The following is a 25,898-nucleotide window of genomic DNA, read 5'->3' on the forward strand; positions in this document are numbered from 1 at the left end:
AATGACTTGGATTCCAACTTGAGATGATGGAACTTGGCTGGTTGTTAATGTCCAGCAGAATCAGCACCAAGGCCAGGGCAGACAGAAGAAGGGTGTGGGCAAGGGGCCTCAGCCTCCTCTAAAAACCATTGTGTGGCCAACAGAGGGACTACTTCGCAGTCTTTTCAAGGAAGTGGGACTCTTACTTGCATGACAATAAAAGTTCTCAGTTCAGGAGATTATCTGAATCTCTCTGCCCTGAGTCCTCTCACCATACTTCAGGAATAGTGCCACTGGGCTTCAGATTTCCCTGCATTGACTCTGTGTCTTATTATTTCCATTAGAGCATTCACACTATCAATAAACATATTTTTCCTACACCTAAAATGAGACTGCATAAAATTATGCCACTTGGTAGATATCATAAATGAATGAAATTATATATTTAAAAAAAAAACACTTTAAATTCTTATAACGTGCATCATTTTAAGTAAATGTTTTTCTAAATTTGCATTTTCTCTCCTTTTCCCTCTTTTCATTAAACATGAAATACTTTAGTCTCTAGAGTCTGAAATATTTTCTCAGATTTTTATGACATTTACAAAAATTTTCAATATTTAATTTTCTAATTTATTCTTAAACTTTCTTAGAATTGCTGGTGGAATCTGATGTTTTTAAGATTAACTGAATGTGCAACGATTAACTTTTTTTAACCTAGTGGTACCCTAGTATTTATGTGCTTCAACATAACACGGAAATGTAAACCAGCAAAATATTTTTCACATAAAAAGATATGTTACAGGTTACTTGAGCTAAACATTTCTCTAGTTAATATGAGAAGGCATTTAATAGGACAGAAATGTCCCTCTGCCTCCTAAAAGGAGACTTTTTGCCTAAGAAGAAATCACATTTTTTAGGCAAAACTTCATTACCTCTATAATAAACTCATAGATCACTGGTGCTAGGAAAAAATCGATCACTCATTTTATTAGGGTGAACCAGACTGCCAGTACGGAAGTGTTTGACCAAAAAAATGGCAATATCATATGCTTTGACTAATAAAAAGAAAATTGCCTCCCAGAGGGGTTAACAGACTAGTCCAAGGTTAGTAACAAAGCTGGAGAAGGCAACGGGCAACCCACTCCAGTACTCTTGCCTGGAAAATCCCATGGATGGAGGAGCCTGGTAGGCTGCCATCCATTGGGTCGCTGAGTCCGACATGACTGAGCGACTTCACTTTCACTTTTCACTTTCACGCATTGGAGAAGGAAAAGGCAACCCACTCCAGTGTTCTTGCCTGGAGAATCCCAGGGAGGGGGAGCCTGGTGGGCTGCCGTCTATGGGGTCGCACAGAGTCGGACACGACTGAAGTGACTTAGCAGCAGTAACAAAGCTGGAATCCAAAGCAAGACCTCTGATTTCCCACACCAGGTGGCCTTGAATTTTAAGCACACAGAGCCGCTTAACATACCAGTTGTCTTTTTATTACAGTTTTTGTTTTCTACCACTTAAAACACTCCTGTCACACATACAAGGCAGAATTAAAAAGATTTTCTGCCTGAGGAGCAACAAAGACAATACAAAGAATATAAGACTTGACTAGATACTGCATGGGGTTTAAATGGGTTAACTGTTACAATTTTAGTATCTGCTTTTGAAAATAGTAGTTTTTGGATTTCTTTAAGAATTAGGAAAGTGACACTTTCAGTTGTACAATGTAAAAATAAATAGCAGAAATATGAAGAAAAATATGAATAAAGAGAACACATAAAAGAAAAATGATATAGATATTTTGATGCATACTCTGTTATTTACAATTTTCTCTGCTTCTCTAATTATTTCCTTTTAAATGGAGTCTACTGTTTGCTGGGAAAAAAGAGTTTGCATGAATTCTGATGAATATTGACAAAAATATCCTTCGGAAATATTGTTCCAATCTACACTCTCATTAGTTTTATTTTGAAAATGCTTGATTCTCTCCTCCCCTGCACAGTGACTTTTTAAATGCACACCAGTCTTTCATTTCTTTTTCTTCTTTTGTGAATCACTAGATCACATTCTCTGATATTTTTTATTTATAGAAATAAATGCAACATATAGAAATGTCTAACCAACATATGTGTTCTATATGTTCTAACCAACATATAGAAATGTCAGCTTAATGTAAATGTCCTTTAAACTATAGAGAAGAATATTTTATTAAATATATCCCCTTAAAATAGGGTTTAAAAATGTGGCAAATAACTTTTTTCATCATACCATCATAAATTAGACATTCTTAGAAGTTAATCTTTACTTATCAAGATTCCACATTATATATGTATGTTTCTGTGCATGTATTTTTGTATCTCCAAGCCCTCCTTTTTTCTAGATAAAAGAAACATCTGGCACATAGTTAAACTTCTGATGGATATACTATCCTCTTTTCAGTAAATGTTTAAATCTTTTTTCACTTAAAAGTTACTGATGATAGGATTCAGATGTAAAGTTCAATTAATTTACTTTATGTGATTAAGTTAAGTATGTCATTCACAAAGGCTAAACCCAATTCTGAATATTTCTTCATTTAATTTACATTAATTAAATTAATTTATTCTAATTAAGTTAATTAGAATTAATTTATTCTACACATTTCTACCTTCTTCAGTCCTTTCACATTTACTATATATATTCAGGAAAAATATTCTGTTTTATTTCAAGATAACAACTTTAATGCTTCTATGAAAAGGGACTTCCCTGGTGGCACAAATGGTAAAGTGTCTGTCTACAATGCAGGAGACCTGGGTTCAATCCCTGGGTTGGGAAAATCCCCTGGAGAAGGAAATGGCAATCCACTCCAGTACTATTGCCTGGAAAATCCCATGGAGGGGGGAGCCTGGTAGGCTCCAGTCCATGGGGTCACAAAGGGTTGGACAGGACTTCACTTTCACTTTCAGTCCTTTCACATTTACTATATATTTTTAAGAAAAATATTCTGCATTATTTCAAGATAACAACTTTAATGCTTCTATGAATAAATTTAAAAGCCTCTCTCCTGAATTCTCTGGGGGCAACTGCTCAATCTTTTCATCTTTCATTTCTAATGTAGTTCATATCATAGTAGCTCACTTCGTTTTTTAAGCTTTCTCAGTTGTTATGTAAGAAAATATCATAAAATGAAAGCAAGAAATTCTCATCCTAGCGCTGAATTCTATTCAATCTATAAGACAAACAAAGAAAAGAGTACAAAATTTATGCAGTTTAGCATGAACTCAAATAATTATGATTCTCTTCTCATGGACTGACTTTAATCAGCAAGCTACAAGATCCATTCTTTTAAATAACAAAACATAACATTAAGGTATATCGTTCAGTGAAATTCTCTGTTTGAATTTAATGAGACTGACAGAAAGTACACATTTTTTAAGAGGGAATCTGCTTTTCATGTAGTGCATGCTTAGTTCTCTCCGACTCTTTGCAACCCCATGGACCGTAGCCCACCCAGGCTCCTCTGGTCCATGGGATTTTCTAGGCAGGAATATTAAATGGCAACCCACTCCAGTATTCTTGCCTGGAGAATCCCACAGAGGGAGGAGCATGGTAGGCTACAGTCCATGGGGTCGCAAAGAGTCGAACACGACTGAGTGACTTCACTTATTGCAGTGGGTGTCACTTCCTTCCATGCGATCTTCCCAACCCAGGGGTCGAACCCAACTCCTGCTTGGCAGGCGGATTCTTTACCACTGTGCCACCTGAGAAACCCCACTGCATGGTAGGCACCGCTCTAAACTAAGAGAACAAAGTAATATAAGACATATGAGGTGTTTACTCTCATGGAACATATACTCTGACTATAAGGAAGAAAAGGCCCAGTGGGTAATATGCTCATTAAAGAAAAAAAAGATGGCACTTTTCTTATTAGATAATTATATTTGGAATTCTGTTTCCCTGCTAAATGTCATTTAAAAACATATGGAAATTATGGTGATTAAAGAAACAAAAAATGAGCCACTAATCTTTATTTTCTGTTAGAATAACAGATCAGATACTAAATCAAATTTTGGTATTTCTTGGTTCTCTTTAGTAATGGATTCCTATTTGAATATAATCAGCAAACTATTTCAAAATTTATTTTGGAAAAGAAATATTCTAGGAAAATTGCTACATATTTTACCTAATACTACAATCTAAAATTTTCTTTATCACTTACCAAATTCTGTGTATTAATGGAACTTGTATTAAGAAGATTTTCTTAAATGCACAAAAGCATTTTCTAAAGTTTGCTCCTAGCCATGTATTGGTTTCCATCTGTACTGAGAAAAGTAATATGCTTTCAATAATTTATAGGAAATATATTAATATAATATAGTATTATTTAGATCTCTATTTTCAAAAAACACAAGATCTCCCACAGACTTTCAGAATTTTATAATACACACATGTACTTCTCCTATACTAAAAATGGAACCAATATCTGTAATGCTATCTTTTAAAATGTTGGTTAAGTGTCTGTGTTATTTTTGAAAATTATCAAATATCCAAGGGAAATAAGTTAGCCAAAGTGCTGTCTGCTATGTACTTCTTTGTCAAAAAGTACTTCAGGTCATTGCCAAGTTCAGGAGTACTATGTAGGGTGACTTTGAAGAGGACGTATGAAAACATTAATTCAATCAGTTCTCATACATTTTCTGTTGGTTTAAGAATCTGCCTGCAATGCAGGAAACCTAGGTTCAATCCCTGGGTCAGGAAGATCCCCTGGAGAAGGGAATGGCAACCCACTCCAGTATCCTTGCCTGGAGAATTCCAAAGACAAAGAAGCCTGTCGGTCTATAGTCCACGGGGTCTCAAAGAGTAGGACATGACTTAGCAACTAACACTTCCATCTATGGTAAAATAAGACAATTTTATATAAATGCATAGGAGATCAAAGTTTCTTACTAAAGAGTTCTTAACTGGTTTAGATTTCCTCACAATTTAAAGCTATCATCCTCTTGTGTAAACTCAAATATGAACATGAAAGTCGCTCAGTCATGTTCAACTCTTTGCAACCCCATGGACTATACAGTTCATGGAATTTTCCAGGCCAGGATACTGGAGTGAGTAGCCTTTCCCTTCTCCAGTGGATCTTTCCAACCCAGGGATCACACCCAGGTCTCTGACATTGCAGGCAGATTCTTTACCAACTGAGTCATCAGGGAAGCCAAATTTAGTAAATCATCTCCCATCTTCAGTAAATGTTATAATGGTATTCTAACTCTATACAAAGCAAGCTTATTACTATATTTTTAAACTAAATGATAGCCCCTGCTCTTTTTTTTTTTTTTCTCTGCAACTCTGCTCAGGTGTCAGTGCTTTTTTTAAAATTACATCCCTTTTTTCCATCAATTTTCTGAAGAAAGAAAACACATGATCAGGAACCAATAAAAATGTAATGTGGTTAGAAATATTTCAAATCTAAGAAAGAGCTAAGTGTAGCAATACAAGCGCTATCTCCAATAAATACTACTAAATCAGTAGAGTGACCAAAAAAAGCATTATGAACAGGAATTCAGATAGTGGTTCAGTAACTATCCCCAGCAAGCCAAAAAAAAAAAAAAAATTCAAGAAGTGTTACTGGCCAACCTAGTATTAAATAACAGAGTATATTAGGACCTAGGGTTGTCAGTGAGTAATGGACTTCATTAGACATTATATTTATTAGTAATAACAACTTCAGAAAGCAGATGTTAAGTTCTCAAGCATTTTAGTACATACTGTCTATAATGAAACAACCCCAAATAGGCATCAGTGCCATATTATTATTCTGCATATTTAAAAAATATGTTTCCCCAAAGGCATACAATGCAGTCTGTTATGAATAAGGTTAAAGTATTGAATAATTCTCCCCTTAAAATATATAGTATGAATATGGAGTATTAGATTCATTTAAAATGCACTAATCATTATAATATAAAAGTATTTCCAGGGAGTAGATAGAGCTTAGAAAACAATATCTCTGAAAGTCACTTAATTTATTACTTCTATTCTTTTTTATCAATGCTTTGTTGGACTATGAGCAATAGTAAGCATCAAAGCAGTTCAAAATAGTAGGCATCAAAGAAGTTTAAAAACATAGGGCATTAATCAAATATAAGTAACAATCTTATACATCAGTTTAGAAAAATTCACTTCAAACAGTAGCCTCGAATTTTTAAAAATTTCTGAATAGTAATAATTTAGTTAACTTTACAATTTAAAATTATTTTCTCTTCCATATATGCTAGCAGTTTTAACATTCTATATTAAATGAGAATAATATAATATATATAATATATAAAGTAATATATACATTATTTAAGGGCTTCCCTGGTGGCTCAGATGGTAAAGAATCTGCCTGCAATGCATGAGACTTGGGTTCAATCCCTGGGTTAGGAAGATTTCTAAATTTTCATATTTGTTCTTAAGGTATCTTGAAGCCAATGTATTTAGATAATGTTTCAGTATATTAAAATAAAATTATGTCAATTATTTAAATACTTTAAATTCTATGTTCAAAGACACAACTCTAGTTAAACAGGTTTTTTTTGTTTTTTTGTTTTGTTTTGTTTTGTTTTGTTTTTTTAATTTTAGCATGTGGGAGGATTCCTGTTCATATCCAAACTTCCCAACTAATAACTAGACTTTAGTTTTTAAAACTGAGAAAAATTCTGATCTTTAAAGACAGATGTTCAAGAATCCACTATTTCCCCAGACTAAAGTAGACAGGGTAAAATTACACATATGAAAAAACAGACACAATCAAATCCCTACAGGAAAGGGGAGAAAGAATGCTGTTCATACAAACATTGAAAATTCACTAACTGGATAATATAATCTCCAGTGTGAGAAACAAACAAACAAACAAAAAATATATATATATATATATACACATACACACATATATCAGGTAAAGAAGGCCTTATTTCTACATTAATGTATATTCTTTAGTATCTGAATAAGCTAATTATAAGTACTCATATTTTTGAACACTAGAGGGAGTACACAAAAGGAAAAAAAAGAAAAAGAGGCCAAATACAAATATTTTCTAGCTTCTGAATATTTTGTATAATATCAGGTCTTCTCAACAAACTGTTTTCCTATTTCTTATGGACATAGTGGAATAATTAAAACATATTTAAGCAATATCCAAAACCTCTTTTGCATGTCATTTTCCAGTTAATTTAAAATTTATAATGACTAATGGTAAGACAGGAACACAATGTTCAAAAAGCAGAAAAACATAGTAAATGCTGTAAAAAAAATATATATATATATATATACATATATATGTGTGTGTATATATATATATATATATATACTTTCTCCACATTTTAGTTTACACACTCGATTAGAAGAAAGTAGAATTGCATCTAATGTGCTTCAAAGAGCTTAAAATGACAACTCTGATCTTCAGGGAATAATGAGCTCTGAAATCAAAGCCAGACTTGTCTGAAGGTGAGGGCCTAAAGTTACACCACATTCAGGGTTTAAATAGACAGGATGTCTCTAGAATTTCCATATGGGAGGGATAATAAGGGAGCCAGTGGTTGGGTTCAAGAAAGGTGAGGACTTAATGAGTTAATGTTTCTTCAACATTTAGAACCTTACATGACACATAGTAAACATTACTGAGAGATCCTTGGTGCATTTCAAAGAATATGAACTGGGTTTAGTGTAGTGGGTTTAGTGAGGTGAGTAGGCAAAGCAGGGGACCAAGAGCCGCCTCCAGCCTACTACAAACTATCACCACATGAAAAGGCAGGAAGATAAAGAAACCAGGTAAAAAGTGTTTAGAAAGCAGCGACTATATGTTCTTTCTCTCTAAGTGATACATAATAGCTTGATCTTTGAGAACTTTAATGGAACAAGACTTGGAAAGGCATCGGTTATTCATAAATTAATTTAATGAGCACCTATTATACGATAGCCACTGCTCTAGTTCTTTGAGATATATAAAACAAAAGTCACTGACCTCTAGGAGTGAATATTCTAGATGTAGGAAACAAACAAATAATGAATAGTAGAAATAAGCTGTTTAGTATATTAGAAACTATTAATAAAGAGAGAAAAGTTGAAATAAGAAAAGAAAGATAGAGGATGCCAGAGTATATAGTAACATACAGAGCCGCCAGAATCAGCTGTGGTGGGATAACACATGAGGGAAACTTTAATAAAATAACAGAGCAGTAGGGCAGAGTTAGCCATGGAAATGTGGATGACACATTCATGCCTGAAATAGCCAAGATTAATGAAGCTGAAGCGGAGAGAGCCAAAAAACTAGTAAGTGAGCATGAAAGTAGAAGTCGGCATGAAAACAGGGGTGAAAGGAAATCTGGGGCCTTGTAACCAGTGTAAGCACTTTGAGAACAGCCAATCATTACGCAGGTTTGAGAACAATATGATCGTGGTTTACCCAGACTGCTGAGCTAAAAATGAGGGCTCAAGGAAGCAAAAGAGAACAATCAGGATGTTACTGTAGCAACTGAAGTGAGAGAGGATGTTGCTGCCATGGACCAGTGTAGCAGTAGACGAGGAAATGGTTAAATTTTACAAATATTTTGAAGGTACAGCCAACCAGACTGTGATGAATTTGACTCTAACACTATCCATTGACTTGGGAGAGACTGCAAAACCTAAGTTTTGAGGGAAAGAGAAAAAACAGTATTCCAATTTGCACACAAAAAGGTGAAGATGTCTCTTAAGACATTCAGGTAGAGATACAGAGAAGACCACTGATCTTAAAAAAATTAGAAGGTCTGGAGAAACCAGGATTCTCTGCCATGGCGATTCTCCAGGCAAGAATACTGGAGTGGGCTGCTATGCGCTCCTCCAGCGGATCTTCCCAATCCAGGGATTGAACCTAGGTCTCCCGCATAGCATGTGGAGTCTTTACCATCTGAGCCACCAGGGAAGCCCCAGGTAGAGTACAGGTCTGATCAAAGGGGGTTTAGGAAAGAGTAAGATGAAATAGGTGATGGCAAATATAAAACTCAGGATATTCTATAGAAGAGAGCTAAGAAGTGGGATGGTCATTTTCAAGGCAAGTGGAGTCAAGAGAGGGCTTTACTATTACCATTATTTTCACTTTTACATTCATGGGAATCATCTGGGGAGAATGAACAAAAAATAATACAGCAGAAATAGGTGAGAATTGTTAGTGATTTTCTTGAGTAGATGAGAAAGAACAGGCTGTTATGCACAAGCAGAATTACTGAGTTTTAGTCCTTAACATCTTTAACAAGTATTACTCAGAACTGGATCCTCAAATTTAAGTTCCTCCTCAGATAACAAGAGTAAGACTTTAAAAATGTTGCAATGAATATTACATGGTTACTAACTAAAAGAGAAAGGTTACTAACTTTTTTTAAGGCACAATCATGGAACGATTGTTACAGAACATAAGAAAACACAGCTGAGTGGCATAGTGACCATAAACATGGGGAATATAGAATTCAAGTTGGGTAAAAACTGTGATGTCAAGATTGTCTGGGATGGTCTCTGCTTTACCCCCCAAAGAAGAGGCAATAAGGCCATGCTATAAAAATGGAACTGCTAGATATCAGCCTGGAAGTCTGGGTTTGTTCATTTGACATTTTAAGTATCAGGAGAATAGTGTGTGATCTTTTAAGCAGGGGAGTGGCCTGAAGAAAGCAGTGTGTTAAGAAGATTAATCTGGTAGTGTTTAAAGAATGAACTGGCAGAGGAGAGCTGAACAAGAGACAGACAGCTCCAGGGCTAATAAAACATCATCCATGAAATTCGTAGCACAAGGATAGGAAAGGTGGCAGCAGGAAGGCAGGCGGCCAATCTGAAACCCCCTATTTAGAAGAATTTACAAGACTTCCCAATGATTTTACGCTCCTGCTGTACCAGGAGCTTTTCTTTCACAGCCTTTAACACACCTTAAAAAATATCATCTCTGTTATTATTCGAATAATGTCTTCCTATTAGTATGTAAGTTCCAGATGTCAGGGGTGTTGTGTGTTGCTCAATACCATGCTTTTATTCCCTAGTACACTGCCTTGCACATAGTAGCTATTTAAAGAATGTAGAAATTTAAACAAAATTTTTGCATAAGTGTATAATATATTGAGGCATAATCAGACGTTTATGCAGCATATCAAAGAAGCTTACGTGGAAGGAGAAGGAAAAGAGAAGTTTCAAGAACAAAAAAATGAAGAAGACAGAGAAGAAGGGAAGAACAAGAAGGGAGAGTGTGACAGATGAGGTAGAGGAGGAAGGAGAGAGAAAGAGATTATACTGAAGTCAAAAGCCCGTAAAATAGCAGAGTAACACTGTTGCTGCTGACGACTGGGAAGCTGTACTTCTGGACAAGGGTCTAGAGGGAGAAGTATCAGGAGACCAGCTCCATCTCTGCTCTCTACATTGGTGGATCAGCCAAAAAGAGTATTCGGGCTTTCCCATAACATCTCACAGGGGAAACTCAAAACAAATATTTTGGCCAGCTCAAGTTATCTCTCCATTTCAGCTTCCTCATACGTGAAAGTGAAAGTGAAGTCCCTCAGTCATGTCTGACTCTTTGAGACCCCAAGGACAGTAGCCTACCAGGCTCCGCCGTCCATGGGATTTTCCAAGCAAGAATACTGGAGTAGGTTGCCATTTCCTTCTCCAGGGGATCTTCCTGATCCAGGATCAAACCCACACCTTCTGCAACTGCAGGAAGATTCTTACCACTGAGCCACCAGGGAAGCCCACGATACTGTTAGGCAGCTCAATAATTTGGAGCCTTTTAAATAACTCCACAAGCTTCTCTATTCATCTGTCACAGCAGAAAGTGAAGCAACTGTAAAAACCCCAGACATTTCAGAAAACTTAAGGACAGCACTCCCTTTCTACTACAATTTGAAAACAACAAAAGAGAATAAAAGTTACTGAAACAGTGACAGACTTTATTTTCTTGGATTCCAAAATAACTGTGGATGGTGACTGCAGACATGAAATTAAAAGACATTTGCTCCCTGGAAGAGAAGTTATGACAAACCTAAACAGCATATTAAAAACCAGAGACATCACTTTGCCAATAAAGGTCTGTATGGTCAAAGCTATGGCTTTTCCAGACGTCATGGACAGATATGAGAGCTGGACCATAAAGAAGGCTGAGCACCAAAGAATGGATGCTTTCGAACTGTGGTGCTGGAGAAGACTCTTGAGAGTCCCTTGGACCGCAAGGAGATCAAACCAGTCACTCCTAAAGGAAATCAACCCTGAATAGTTACTGCAAGTACTGATGCTGAAGCTGAAGCTGCAATGCTTTGTCCACCTGATGTGAAGAGTTGACTCATTGGAAAAGACCATGATGCTGGGAAAGACTGAGGGCAGGAGGAGAAGGGAGAGACAGAGGATGAGATAGTTGGATGGCATCATCAACTCACTGGACATGGGTTTGAGTAAAGTCTGGGAGACAGTGAAGAACAGGGAAGCCTGACATGCTACAGGCCATGGGGTCACAAAGAATCAGACATACTGAATGACTGAACAACAAATTCTTTTAAATTCATTTGAAACTTCTTTATACAATGCTCAAGATCAGGAAGTACCCATATTAGTTGCTCCTTTACTTTCTAAGTCATAATATAAAAATAGAGATGTCACATTATTATTAATGTTTTTGCTGAAGAGTAAATAGGTCAAAAGTAATTCACTGCAATACCTACTTATTTGAAGGATGAAAACTACAATGTCTAATTAAACCACTGTTAATTCTGCTTCAATACTGGTGTCCAAAACTGAGTACAACCCAACAAAAACAATGTTATCACAAAGAAGTAATTCACTCACAACAAGATGAAAAGTTTTATCATTTTCACTAGAAATTGAAGAAGCAGAGTCCATACATATACAGATGCCAGGGGTAAAAAAACTTGTGAAAAACTCTCTGGAAGACAACTTGGCAAAGTGGATTGAAGCCTTTAAAACTTCCACACCCTTGATTTCTAAACAAGTGGAGGAAAAGGAGGAAAATCCAGAGCTTAGTGGTTAAATCCCTGAGTTGTGCTGTGTGTCCAGTCATGTTCAACTCTTTGGGGCCCCATGCACTGTAGCCCACCAGGCTCCTCTGCCCATGGAATTTTCCAGGCAAGCATATTGAAGCAGTGTGCCATTTCCTACTCGAGAGGATCTTCCCAACCCAAGATTCAAACCTGTGTCTCTTGAGTCTCGTGTATTGTCAGGCGAGTTCTTCAACACAAGTGCCACCTGGGAAATGCCTGGGCTGCAGCAATAAAATGCCTAGCAATGAAGCCTCACTTACAAGTAAGGGACCTTGGCAAGTGACTATATCTCTGACCTCTGTTTTCTTATCTGGAAAACAGTAACAACTCTACCTTCCTCACATGTCTGTTTTGAGAATTAGAAGTCCTAATATTAAGAAATATACTTAGAACAGCACCAGGCAGAGGGTAAAAATTTCTTTGCTGTTTTTATTGTCAAAGCTGTTCTTTTAGAGATCCTTAACAAACACAAAAACTTGTTAATAAATAGGCTGTTGAACATTCAGTTCAGTTCAGTTCAGTCGCTCAGTCATGTCCGATAACAAACACAAAAACTTGTTAATAAATAGGCTGTTGAACATTCAATACAGTTCAGTTCAGTTGCTCAGTCATGTCCGACTCTTCGCAACCCCATGAATCGCAGCATGCCAGGCCTCCCTGTCCATCACCAACTCCCGGAGTTCATTCAGACTCACGTCCATCGAGTCAGTGATGCCATCCAGCCATCTCATCCTCTGTCATTTCCTTTTCCTCCTGCCCCCAATTCCTCCCAGGATCAGAGTCTTTTCAAATAAGTCAACTCTTCGCATGAAGTGGCCAAAGTACTGGAGTTTCAGCTTTAGCATCATTCCTTCCAAAGAAATCCCAGGGCTGATCTCCTTCAGAATGGACTAGCTGGATCTCCTTGAAGTCCAAGGGACTCTCAAGAGTCTTATCCAACACCACAGTTCAAAAGCATCAATTCTTCAGTGCTCAGCTTTCTTCACAGTCCAACTCTCACATCCATACATGACCACAGGAAAACCATAGCCTTGACTAGACGGACCTTTGTTGGCAAAGTAATGTCTCTGGTTTTGAATATGCTGTCTAGGTTGGTCATAACTTTCCTTCCAAGGAGTAAGCGTCTTTTAATTTCATGGCTACAGTCACCATCTGCAGTGATTTTGGAGCCCCCCAAAATAGTCTGACACTGTTTCCACTTTTCCCCATCTATTTCCACATTAGGGGACCTAATAACGTAACTTACAATAGATTTATATAATGGTTATGATCTAATAGTACTCCAGAAAGCAGAAAACATCATTGCACACAGCTTCATAATTTTACATGACTTTGTCTATGTTAAAAATACACATACAAAAAGACAGAAGGGCTTGTCTGGTGGTCCAGCGGTTACGAATCCGCCTTGCAGTGCAGGGGATGCATGTTCAAACCCTGGTCAGGGAACTAATATTCCACATGCTATGGAGCAACTAAGTCTGAGTGCCACAACTAGAGAGTCTGTGAGCTGCAATAAAGACCCAATGCAGACAAATTACATAAACAGATATTTAAAGAAGAAAAAAAAGATGGAGAGAAAATGTAGCAAAATTCTCAATATATTTGTTTATGTGTGGCATTAAAGACAACTTTTGTTTTCTCCTGTTTAGTTTTTTAGACTTTTCCCAAACTTTCTATATTATTCATACACTGTATAACGTTAAGAAATCACAAAAAATTGAAATATTTTCTTAAAAAAAATCAATACCCTCAGTATTTGAAGGAAAGAAAAATAGGTGGAGCAGGAATTTTAGGGCAGTGAAAATACTCTATAGAACACCAAAATGATAGATATATATCATTAGACATTTGTCCAAAGTCACAAAATATCTGAAATTAAGAGTAAACCCTAACATAAACTACAGACTTTGGATGATAATGATGTGTTAATGTGGTTTAGTCACTAAGCCATGTCCAACTCTTTGCAACTCCATGGACTGCAACACACCAGGCTTCCCTGTCCTTCACTATCTCCTGGAGTTTGCTCAAACTCATGTCCATTGAGTTGGTGATGCCATCCAGCCATCTCATCCTCTGTCACCCCCTTCTCCTTTTGCCCTTAGTCTCTGTGTATCCATCAGTTATACGAATGTACCAATCTGGTGGGGGATGTTGATAATGCAGGATGATACATACGGACAGGGACATTAGGGACACAGGAATCTCTGTACCTCCTCCTCGATTTTGCTGGGAACCTAAAAACTGCTTCCCCCCAAAAAATAAAATGCACAAATTAATATTTTAAAGAAAAAAAAGTACCCTTCATTGTTACCAAACTTTGATTTTCAGCTTTATGTCCATTATGCACATATTAATCAGAAATTAGTTAGCATATTATTGGAAATTTTCCTTTTTAATTTTAAAAAATTGCCCATGCTATTTTTCATGAACTAGTTCTATAGAAGCTTCTATAGTTTAATTTATTCGGGAAAAATATGTTTTACTCAAACTTACATTCTATCTTTTTCTTATACTTTGTTTTAATTACCTGAGATCCTCAGAGCCGTAAAGGTAAAAAAAAAAAAATAATGCAGGTAACAAATTACTGCATTGGTTTTATTATCTATTACTTCACTATTGCCTGAAGTACACTATTTATTACTTTCAGTCTGCTTGAATTTCTTATCAGGTAATTCTCTGAGTCTTAAATAGTTTAATGCATTGGAAATAGAGAGACAGTAAAGGATGGTTACTGGTTATTTTTATTTTCTCAGAACCATGCTGCTCTTTTAGTAACATGCTAAGCCATCATGCTTAAGAAAAGAAAAACTAAAAAGCATTTTAGCAGGTAAATATACTTGTTTGAGAAGGCAGACTATTGAATAGAGTAGTAGAACTACTACTGCAATTTATCGCTGCAATTGAATTAACTATGAAATTTTACTCATTCACAATTTTAGAACTTAGAAAATACTGCAGAGATTATTCTCTGTAATTTGTTCAAGTAATGAATTTTATATGCATGGATTCATTAACCAGAAAATATTTGGTAGGATTTCCCAGACCAATAAACTACAGCACTTCATGTGGATAAGGGTAAAAACATTTAACAAAACAGAAATATTTTGTAGATAATTGTTAATTCTATTTTGTTGTTGCTGTTAATTCGATTAATTCTGTTTTCAATGCCCCCCAAAATGGCTCATTTCCCAAGGTTTTCAAACTTTTTAAAATTAAACAATTTTATTTCCTTTAATGACATTATAAGAAAAAAGATGAATGCTTTCCAATTCATAGTCACAAAGCTGACAAAACCTTCCCACTCATGGAGTCCCATCAGTCAGTGACTGTGGGGCAGACAAAACAACTCATCTTAGCTGGTTTCTCCATAACAGTATGTCTACTCACATGGCTTAGCTATATGTTATATACATATGTGCATGTATATGCATATATACAGATATATGTATGTACATATATATTTAACTCATATGATAGTCATGTTACTTAAAATCATAAAATGAAACAGTTTGAAAAATTACCAAGGCTATAAACAGTTTAAATGAGAATCCAACTAAAGCAGCAATGAATTTTGTTTCCAAGTAAAAAGCTACTTATTACATACTCCAATATTTCTCTAATCAACAAGATCTGTGATCCCATACTAACACCAACACTTGATGCAAACCAAGTTTGCCAGTGACTTCATACAAGAGCTTCCCAGGTGGTGTAGTGATAAAGAATCTGCCTGCAATGTAGGAAACATGGGAGGCTAGAGATGTGGGTTTGATCCCTGAGTCTGGAAGATCTGCTGGAGGAGGAAATGGCAACCCACTCCAGTATTCTTGCCTGGACAATTCCTTGAACAGAGGAGCCTGGTGGGCTATAGTCCATGGGGTCACAAAGAATTGACTTCTACTGAGTGACTGAGCATGCAAGCTTCTTCATAAAGAACAGGCAAAATGATATGAAGAGCTGTCAGATTATATGAGAATTATTTTTTAAAAGCACTCTTTCTTCTGCATTACTTCATTAAAAAAAAAAAAGGATCATTCCATACCTAATAAGCCAGAAATTGCTAATTTTATCCCTACAACTTTAGCATTTCACCACTAATTTTTTTCTCTGTGTATAAAAAAGCAACACGGAATTATCTTGCACTCCAATGCTATTTCCCCTCCTCAAGTCCTCCTTTCTACCTTTTCAAACCTTATCCACATCTCAAAGACCCCAAATTTTCCTTTTCAACTCTTCATCCCCCCTAAGAGCTTAATCATCATGAAAATCTCCACTGTTTATTTATATTTTCTTTACTGAGGTATAGTTGTTTAGCAGTAGCAGCAGTTGTTTCATAAAATCTCCACTGTTTAATTGTAACAGTTGGATATGTGAGTTCCTGTATATGGCACTGATCCATTTTTGTTAATCATGACAATCTGAATAAACCATAAGCTTCTTCAAATTCATATCTTACCATCTTTTTTAAGCTTCTACCACTCTTTTCACCAAAGGTTTACCATACTACTAAGTACATAGTAAGTACTCATTTATAAATCTACATATTCTTATTCTCAAGTCTCTTTTCTTAGATCACAGTAAGAGTACCCACTAAAAGCAGCAATGTCTTTACATAGTATTGATGCTGAAAGACAGGATAAATGTCTCCCAAACAACTCTCTGAGTTCACTGAGATCAGAAGCTCAAACTACTCATACTAGCAGCAATAAAATGATAACATAGTATTTGGCACACAGTAACTACTGAATAAATATGTTTAATTATACTTAAGGCTTTTCCTTAAGAAACTCACATTATTTCTGAACAGTCAAGCTATTTGAGGTTTTACTAAATTCAGAGGGCAGAATAAATCTGCCCTTAGACACTATAGAAATCCCAACCCTCTTCTCCTAATATTCAATCTAATTATAAATGGTTAAGTAACAATAGCTAATGATATGAGATACCAATGGTAATGAAATGTTGTTACTATTACAGAGTTCCAAGTACCTACTATTCTATTGGAATCCATCCCACTACCTGAATTGACTGAAGTCCAGAAAACTTCTAAAAAGAAAATAAATTTCAAAACAACCTCAAACAAAAGTCCAATATTGTTGGTGCAGAATTTATATAAAAATAAAGGAAAAAATATTCAAAAAAAGATACTGCATTTTAGATAGAATGAACAGGGGGAAAAACAAATACCATATGGTGAATGATATAGTAATCAAGTCATAATTACCTTCTTATTTTTAACTTCTGTTCCAAGTTAATAAGAGCTCTGTGCTAATTTATATCAAAATACATCATGGCCTAAAATTATACCATTGCCAATGAAAATTAAAATTCTAAATGTAACAGTTTGTATTTAATATATTCCTATGATAACCTGCCAGAATAGCGAATGTAGTAACTGATAAATAGTGATATTTATATTTACAAATCATAAGCATAGACACTAACAGGTTTTTCACTTACTCCCCCATTCAAAATTACGTCATAGACATGTTCAGTCATGTGTGCTACATTATCTTAAAAAGATAAATGCTGGACAACTGCAAGATGTCATAGGTTAAACATGCCCTATAAATATTTTGTTCTTGAAATAACTCTTTCTCCTACAATATAAATGGCCAGCGTTTTGAGATTCAGACATAATATATACAACTCCGTGTGCAAACTTAGGAAGATGATATCCTCCTCACAAAAGTTAACAATCACATCAAATAATTTATCATTCATAAAGTTTACTCGTGAGAGTGAAATCTTAAATCAGTCAGGCCCCAGCACCCAATCAAAGCTTACAAAGCATCAAGTCAACATTTCATCTTGAGATATGCCTGGAAGACAGATCCTTTAATTTAATTGGCTGTACATTTTCTATGCTTTTCTATTTCTCTTACATACCGGTTTGCTTGGTGTTGCTTTCCCTAAAAAAGAAAAATCCTCAAGCAAATGAAAACACAGAAAGAGTGAAAGGGAGAGAGACCCACAGACTCCCTGATTTACTTTGTTGTGGTTCCAACCAAGATCTATGGTGAGGTTAAAAGTTTCACAATACATCAACCTGGTCTGCAAACATCCACAAAATAAGGATGCAAAGCAGAACTGGGACCATGTGCAGTTTCTTGTCATTTATGCTGCCTAAAATAGAGAGTGGAGTGACACATGGTAATATAAGAAGTATTTGCCCAAAGATGCCATTTTCATTGACTACCTTTCTCTTTATCTCAGGCTGCTGGATGAAACAGTAAAAACGTTTCTGTGCTGATGTAAGTTTCCCACATCCCCCATCTTAGAAACCTCAACAACTGAAAAGCACAATTCTACCAAAAGGAACGTGCAAACATTAGTTTATTTTTAAAAAAAAAAAACATCATTATGTTTCAAAGGAAAACACATCCTGCCGAAGATGTCAAATAAAAGGGTAACAAAGAAACAAACAGCATCTTTAGAACTGAATTTCAATGCATAACCTTGCCATCTGCTAACCAGTTGTGAAGCAGTGATCCTAGAGAAGCCCTGAAACATGAACAAGTAAGTTTCCTCCTCGGATTGATCACCTGTATCACTCTCCGCTTCCAGGTTAGTAATTATATTGTCGATGGAGCAGCCTCCAAGAATGACACTTGCCATTGCCAAACCGAACCCTGTTGATAAATGGGCCATGTAAACAGACTTGCATTTGGTAACATTCGCTGAGTTCAGTTCACTGAATGGGGAGATGTGAAGAAAAAAAAGAGGGGGGGGGCTCTATCTTTACATTTGGATTGGAAATTGGACAAAAGAGGTCAGTCTCTAGAGGCCAGACATCCAAAGGACCCTCAATCTCCTCCCACTTGGCCTCTAAAACAGGATTACATTTTGGATCGAGACTATGCCCCACCCCTTCCCTTCCCACCGTGGCTACCACCTTAGAAGTTACCGCGGTAGCTCTCCTGCGACTAGGGGTGCGGATTCTCTGACGCAAAACAGCACCGGCACCAATTCAGTAGCGGGAAACTACTGGGTTGGGACAGCCACCAGCTCCTCCAAGAAGCCACCTTCGGGCTCGCGGGAGACCCCACCGCCCCATCCCTGCCCTCGCCCCCGCCTGGAGCTGCAGCGGGAGTTACGCATCCTCAGCCTTGACACCGTCTGTGCTTCTTTCTATCCGGATCAAGGCTGGTGGGGGAGAAAGGGTAGAAGTAGAATGGGGGTTCGTGGGAGCCAGGAAGAACCAAAACAGTCCGGGTCCCCAAAAGCTAGAACTCAAGTGGCCAGAAGCTGTGCACACGCATCACACACACACACACGCACACATACATGCACACACACACACACGCACACATACATGCACACACACACCCCGAGGCGCTCTGTGCCCCAGCTTCTATGCCAACTGGCGATAGGACGGGAAGAAGAAAGGAGGTGGGGTAGCGGGCAGGCCCGGAGTTACTAAGGAGTGCAGCGGCTCCCTCCTCAACTGAGAAAGTGAGGAAGTCCCAGACCCTTCTACATCCCCACGTCTGAGATCTCCTGCAAGCAACCTCGGGTTGCTTTCCTCCAGCAGGGTTCGAGGCTCGGGAAGCGGGGAGCAGAGCTGGAGTCGAGCTTCTCCCAGGCTGCCCTCCAGGGTCTGGCTCGGGGCAGATACCCGCCCCATCAGCCTTGGTCCAGGAAGGCTGCCAGGCAAGGAGCGACAAGCCTGGGAGAGCAAGAGGGCAGGAGAGAAGCATCTTGCACTCTCAGGCCAGTGGCTGGTCTCTTCCTCTGTCGACACACCCCCAGTTAATCCCCTACTCTCTCTCTCACACACACATACACTCACACACACACTTAGATACGGAGACTCGCATGTTCACCCCTCCTACCAGCCCAGGTCCATCGATTAAAAAACACTAGTTGATTTCCTCCTGATTGAAAACAAGAAAGTGCAACAACTTCTCGGGAGTCGCAGGAGCAGAGCAAGTCTATCCGCAGGCGTCCTCTTTCTATAGTTTCCTAGGAGTTAAGAAATCTGACGGTCCCCAGTGAAAACGGACCCCTAGTGGGTAAAGACAACGAACTCCTTCCCCAGCCCTCCACCCCCCAGCCCCCGCCACCTCTCACCTCCTTAAGTTCCTTGGCCACGTCCTTCAGGTCGCCCAGGACTAATTCCAGATCCTCCACGATGATCTTGATCTGTTCCTTCACCTTGGTTTTGGAGGCTGCCGGCGGTCCCTCGGCTGGAGAGGACGAGGAGGGGGTCCCCTTGGACTTGGCTGACATTCTTTGGGGGCAAGCGAGGCAGGTCAGCACAGGCGGGCCAGCGGAGGCTGCAGCGCGCCCCGGTCCCCCCACATCCTGGACGCTCCCCGGGCAGCGGCGGGTGGTGGCTGCGCTCGGCGCTCGGCCGGGCGGCCGCACCGTGCTGGTGCTGCCATCGGCTCCACAAGACACGGCGCTCGGCGCCGGGCTGCAGACGGGCGAACAGCGCGCCTGCGCCTCCGCCCGCCGCTCTCGCGCACACACGCGCTCGCTGTTCCCCGCCCGCGCGCCGAGAGGGGCGCCGGGCCGCCGGCCCGGCTGTCAGCTGCAGTCCCCGGCACGTGCCTCCTCCGGGATCTCTCCGGAATACCTGGGCGTCTGGGAGCAGGGTCCTGCCCACCCTGTCGTCTAGATCCTGAAATGCCCTCCCTCATTTGATCATGCTGGATGTCTTTTCACATGCAGCTTGGATTCCTGCCGTTTCCCCAGCAGCAGGGACCAGGATCCCCACCACACTTTTTCTGATCAATTAATCAAGATCCACAGGAGGGTCAGAAGTTGGATTTAGGGTTAGTAAAAGCGAACCTAAATGTTTATCCAGGGCGAGAGTATGTCCAGAAGGCCTCCAGTCACTCTCCTACTCAGCTAAGAGTTACACAGACGAACAGGGTTTTGGGGTTTTTTTGTTTGTTTGTTTGTTTGTTTGTTTTTAAAGCAGAGAAGTCGGTAAAATTGACCCCTCACCCCCTGGAATCATGATAGTTAAACAGTGTTCTTGAAAGAGGTAGCTTAATCCTGCTGATTCCACAGAGCTAATAGAGGGTTTATTAATTGCAAGTCCTCTCACCAAAAAATCCCCTGGGAGACTGAGTCATCTTGGCTCTACTTATCTGGGACAATTTTTTTTTTTTTTTAACTGTCCTTCCTCTTTTCACGACCTATGCTGATGCATGTTTTGGGTAGAGGGGGAAATACACTGGATCTCCTGCTGTGAGAGAGACTAAGAAGAGTTTGTTTCCGACTTTTTTCTTTTTTGTTTTTGTATCTATTTCAAGTCTTTTGCAATTAAATAAAGAGGAAATAACTTTTTGACTGCTCTGTTAAAAAGATCTAGGGAAGGGAGTTAATAGGAAGCCTTGGGTTTCATTCTCAGTAGGTGGCTAGGATTCTCATTAGTTAAAAGTTCTAATTTCCTGAGTGGCAAACTCATGGGTTATTAGCTATTGACCTAGAGGGCTGGATTTAGTTTGTTTTCTTCAGTGCACTCTACTCCAAATTATTACTTTAATAGGCTTCCCATTTGGTCATGCCTTAGCAGGCATCTCTGTCTCTTACTTCTCATACCCCAGGTTGTTCCAACATGCTTCCATACAAGAAAAAAATCTTGGCAGCTCCCCTCTTCCCAGTCCCTTAGGCCCCTCATATTCAGTCTCTTCATTCTGAATAATTCATCTTGATAAATCCTTGTAAGTCGTATTTGCAATATGGAAGGAAAAAAAGACACAACAGAAGAAAAATAGGAATTTAGAAGTGGTGTCAAGAGAATTTAAAAAATTAATTTAAAAATTTAAAATTCATTGAAAAATCAGAGGGAAAAGAAAAAAGGTAGAAAGCAGAGGCTGCTGGAAAAAAATTAAAATAAGGCAAGAATAAAGAAACCAGTGTGCACTAGGTAAACTGGAGAGAAGAGGAAAGAAACAATTATAAGTGTTAAATAAGTAATATGCTTGAGTTCTCTACGGTAAAGAGAATATATAGTTTTAAATGACCATGTGTCTGCAGGTTCTTTAGATGTAACAGTAATAAGCATATACAACAGGTTTGCAAACTCCTCCATTGTAAATTCCTAATCTTTAATTATACTCTTACTTAATATCGGAAGAAGGATAAGTGGTCAGAAATGGCAGGAAAGAAGGTGAGACAGAGGAAAGGTGCTACTCCTTTATGTCTGAATTTTTGACTCTTAACAGTAGACAAGTGAATAGAAAAGCCCTCAAAACTCAGAAATAACAAAGTTAGGCAAGAATACTGGAAAATAGGAAAGAAGATGGTGTCTTGGTGGTTTTCTCCCACAGACGAAGTAAGTCTCATTAATATAAGAATATTTTCATGCTATGCTAAATCTCCTTCACTGACAATTTAAAATTTCCTTTTCTCCTATAATATCTATGAAATCAATCCTGAATATTCACTGGAAGGATGTTACTTCATGAAGCTGAAGCTCCAATACTTTGACCACCTGATGCCAAGAGCCTACTCATTGGAAACGACCTTGATGCTGGGAAAGGTTGAAGGCAGGAGAAGGGGACAACAGAGGATAAGATGGTTGGATGGCATCACTAGCTCAATGGACATGAGTCTGAGCAAACTCGGGAGAAAGAACAGGGAAGCCTGGTATGCTGCAGTCCATGGGGTCGCAGAGTTGGATACCAATTAGCAACTGAACTACAGTAGATGAGTGGGTCCAACTATTTTGAATCAAAATTGAATCATAATTATTACTATAAAACATGCTATGCACATCCATATCACAAATTACTCTTAAGTAAAGGCTATCCTCCATCTATATATCTAGCAACTGTAAATATGATATGGAGTTAACTGAAAGGAGAAAAGTTAAAATTGGCTTCCAAATCCAAACTATAACAGCTAGACAGCCCCCAGCAGTGATGACTACCACTATCTATCAGTCATTAATCAGGTATGCATAAAATATTCCTAAAGAAGAAAGTTTTACAAAGAGAGTTAAAGATATTGAGGGGAAGGAGACAGAATGAGAAGAACAGAAGGATATAGTCAAGTCTATTCACTCTATTTTTTTAATCACCCTTGGGAAAAATTGGGCTTCCCTTGTGGCTCAGCTGGTAAAGAATCCACCTGCAATGCAGGAGACCTGGGTTTGATCCCTGGGTTGGGAAGATCCCCTGGAGAAGGGAAAGGCTACCCACTCCAGTATTCTGGCTTGGAGAATTCCATGGGGTTTCAGAGTCAGACACATCCCTTTGATGCATCCTGTTCTTTCTCAGAGGTTAGTATGTATGATGTTTTAAAGCCAACTTACGGTGATCACACAGCAAAAATGACACCTAATAAAATTTCTTATTAATGTGTTCATAAATATGTTTATGTACTAGTGGTAAAGGCAAATGAGTACATATGCAAACCACATCACTTATAAACTTAGAATACCAGAAAAAAGTATCTTATTTTTTCTTTTAGAAATGACTGTGCAGCCAGCATTTTATTCCTTCTGTCTGTTTAGTCAGTATTTTCTGAGTGTTGCAGCAGGAAGGATTGGATAATTATAGGAAATCATCTAATGGTGGTTTGTTCAGTTCCGGGCACTTATCAATATTCTCCTCTGTGTGTGTTTAATCTACTGAATTCAAGCTGTAATAATTAACCTACATGAGGAATGCTACAACACTGCCATACTTTTTAATTCATGAAGAATTAAAAAAGAATCCCAAAATATTTTGTTGGCAGCAGCTTTTATTACTATACTATCATAATAATGTTCATTGCATCTTTAAAAAGAGGATAATATGCATAATAATGGCAACACTGTTTTCACTTTTTTTTCTTTTGCATAAACTTTGTAAAATCCAGTGAAGTCATTAGAGATTTTTGAAAACATTAAGAAAAAAGAAAAAAAATGGGGGAGTGACAACTTTGTCCCCATCAAAATAGTTTTCACTGGGTGAAAAATAATGGAGAACAACATGGATATCTATGAGAGAAAATACTGCTCATGAAATGCAACAGAGGAAAATGAGTTCTCCACATGCACACTAAGAAATATACTGTACATGATATGCCTAGGCCGCGATTCTCAGAGACACTAGAGCTTCTTAGTCTTAAGAAGAAGTAATTCATCACTGCTGGGGGCTAACTAGCTGTTATAGTTTGGATTTGGAAGCCAATTTTAACTTTTCTCCTTTCAGTTAACTCCATATCATATTTACAGATTGATAGATATATAGATGGAGGCTAGCCTTTACTTAAAAGTAATTTGTGATATGGATGTGCATAACATGTTTTATAGTAATAATTATGATTCAATTTTGATCCAAAATAGTTGGACTCACCAATCTACTGTTACAGTTCAGCTCAGTTCAGGCATTCAGTCGTGTCTGACTCTGCGACCTCATGGACTGCAACACGCCAGGCCTCCCTGTCCATCACCAACTCCTGGAGTTTACTCACACTCTTGTCCGTTGAGCCAAGGATGCCACCCAACCATCTAATTCTCTGTCGTCCCCTTCTCCTCCCGCCTTAGTATTTCCCAGCATCAGGGTCTTTTCAAATGAGTCAGTTCTTCACCTCAGGTGGCCAAAGTATTGGAGTTTCAGCTTCAGCATCAGTCCTTCCAATGAATATTCGGGACTGATTTCCTTTAAGATGGACTGGTTGGATCTCCTTGCAGTCCAAGGGACTCTCAACAGTCTTCTCCAACACCATAGTTCAAAAGCATCAGTTCTTCAGCACTCAGCTTTCTTTATAGTCCAACTCTCACATCCATACATGACTACTAGAAAACCATACATCATTGGTTAACAACCAACCATTGTTAACGGACCCCACTACCAGGGAGTCTGATCCAGTAGGTCTGGGGAAAGGGTCTGAAATTTGTGTTCCACTAAGTTTTTAGGCCGATGGAAAGGGTCAAACTCTGAAAGCCATTACCTAGAAAGACTGAAAGAAAACTTTAGGCTCCTTTTAGCCAAAATCAACCTTAAAGATCATCCAGTTACAAATCTTCATTTGATAGATGAGGAAACATGGTCTGGGGAGGTTAAATGGTACCTCCAATACATCACATCTAGGGAATATAAATTGGAAGCTAGAACCTCATACTGCCTTAGATATCTTGTGGTTTTGTCTCCATTTGTCTGGAGAAGGTCTCCTTTTTAATGTATCCATTGCTCTTGGCATGATGGCTATCTATTATAGAAGCATATTGGTGAAAAACAAATGTGATCTGGAAGTTAAAATACAAATGTATCCAGGGTAATTAGAGCTGTGTCTATTCCAATGTAGCTGATCAATAAATACTTGATAAGGAGATGAATGAATGAAGTGTTGTCTATCTTGTGTGTTTTGAAACTAATTTAATTTGACAAATATTTAGCAAATGGTTAGCTTAGGTAAGAATCTATGCTATGGAGTGGCTAGGATTAGCAAGACACAGCCCCAGCAAGAACAATTAGATAATCCCACACATGACTCTAATATAAAATGATTTTACCCCAGAGTATCTCTTTTATGCCCTCTTTCTCAACTATAATCAGTTTACTTTACTTACCTACCAAGTTAATGTATATTTAACATTGTTTTCCTTACTTTTTATTCATGAGACAGAAACTGAATTTTGCTTAACTGAACAAAGGAAATTATGTCATAGCTTAACCATAGAAAGGCAAGAAGAGACATATTTTCTAGTGGAACTGGAGCCAGCAATGGAGCCAGAGTCCATTGGGACTACTTATTTCTGTCCTTGTAGCCCATCCTCGTTTAGTGGATTGTCTTCAGTTTCTCCCTAAAGTTGAACTTTGGTCAATGATAAATACATACTCACATGTTATAACTCTGCAAGTAGGAAAAAAAAAAAAAAAACAGAGCTAATTACAGTAAGCTCCTAGGAGAGGATTTTGATAGGTCTAGCTTCAGTCAGAGACATACACTGTGGCCAGTCACTATGAC

At 38.2% G+C, this 25,898-nt stretch overlaps 1 protein-coding gene across 7 annotated transcripts in view; it reads right to left on the bottom strand.

The window, feature by feature from the left end:
* Positions 1-20,842, bottom strand: part of PRR16 (proline rich 16) — a 280,803-nt gene extending 259,961 nt beyond the window's left edge. For 5 of the 7 annotated variants that reach the window (XR_009600838.1, XR_009600837.1, XR_009600835.1 and 2 more), the window contains exon 1: positions 20,058-20,394. Coding sequence is in view for 1 of the 7 variants with exons in the window: in XM_060416347.1 (XP_060272330.1) it covers positions 20,058-20,216 (159 nt within the window). In the remaining 6 variants the exon portion in view is untranslated. Of the gene's footprint in view, positions 1-18,529; positions 18,617-20,057; positions 20,395-20,780 lie in introns of those variants that run through there. The other 2 variants (XR_009600836.1, XR_009600839.1) reach the window with 2 other exon arrangements.
* Positions 20,843-25,898: the final 5,056 nt, after the last annotated feature.

This window comes from Ovis aries, chromosome 5, assembly GCF_016772045.2.
Source record: "Ovis aries strain OAR_USU_Benz2616 breed Rambouillet chromosome 5, ARS-UI_Ramb_v3.0, whole genome shotgun sequence".
NCBI lineage: Eukaryota > Metazoa > Chordata > Mammalia > Artiodactyla > Bovidae > Ovis > Ovis aries.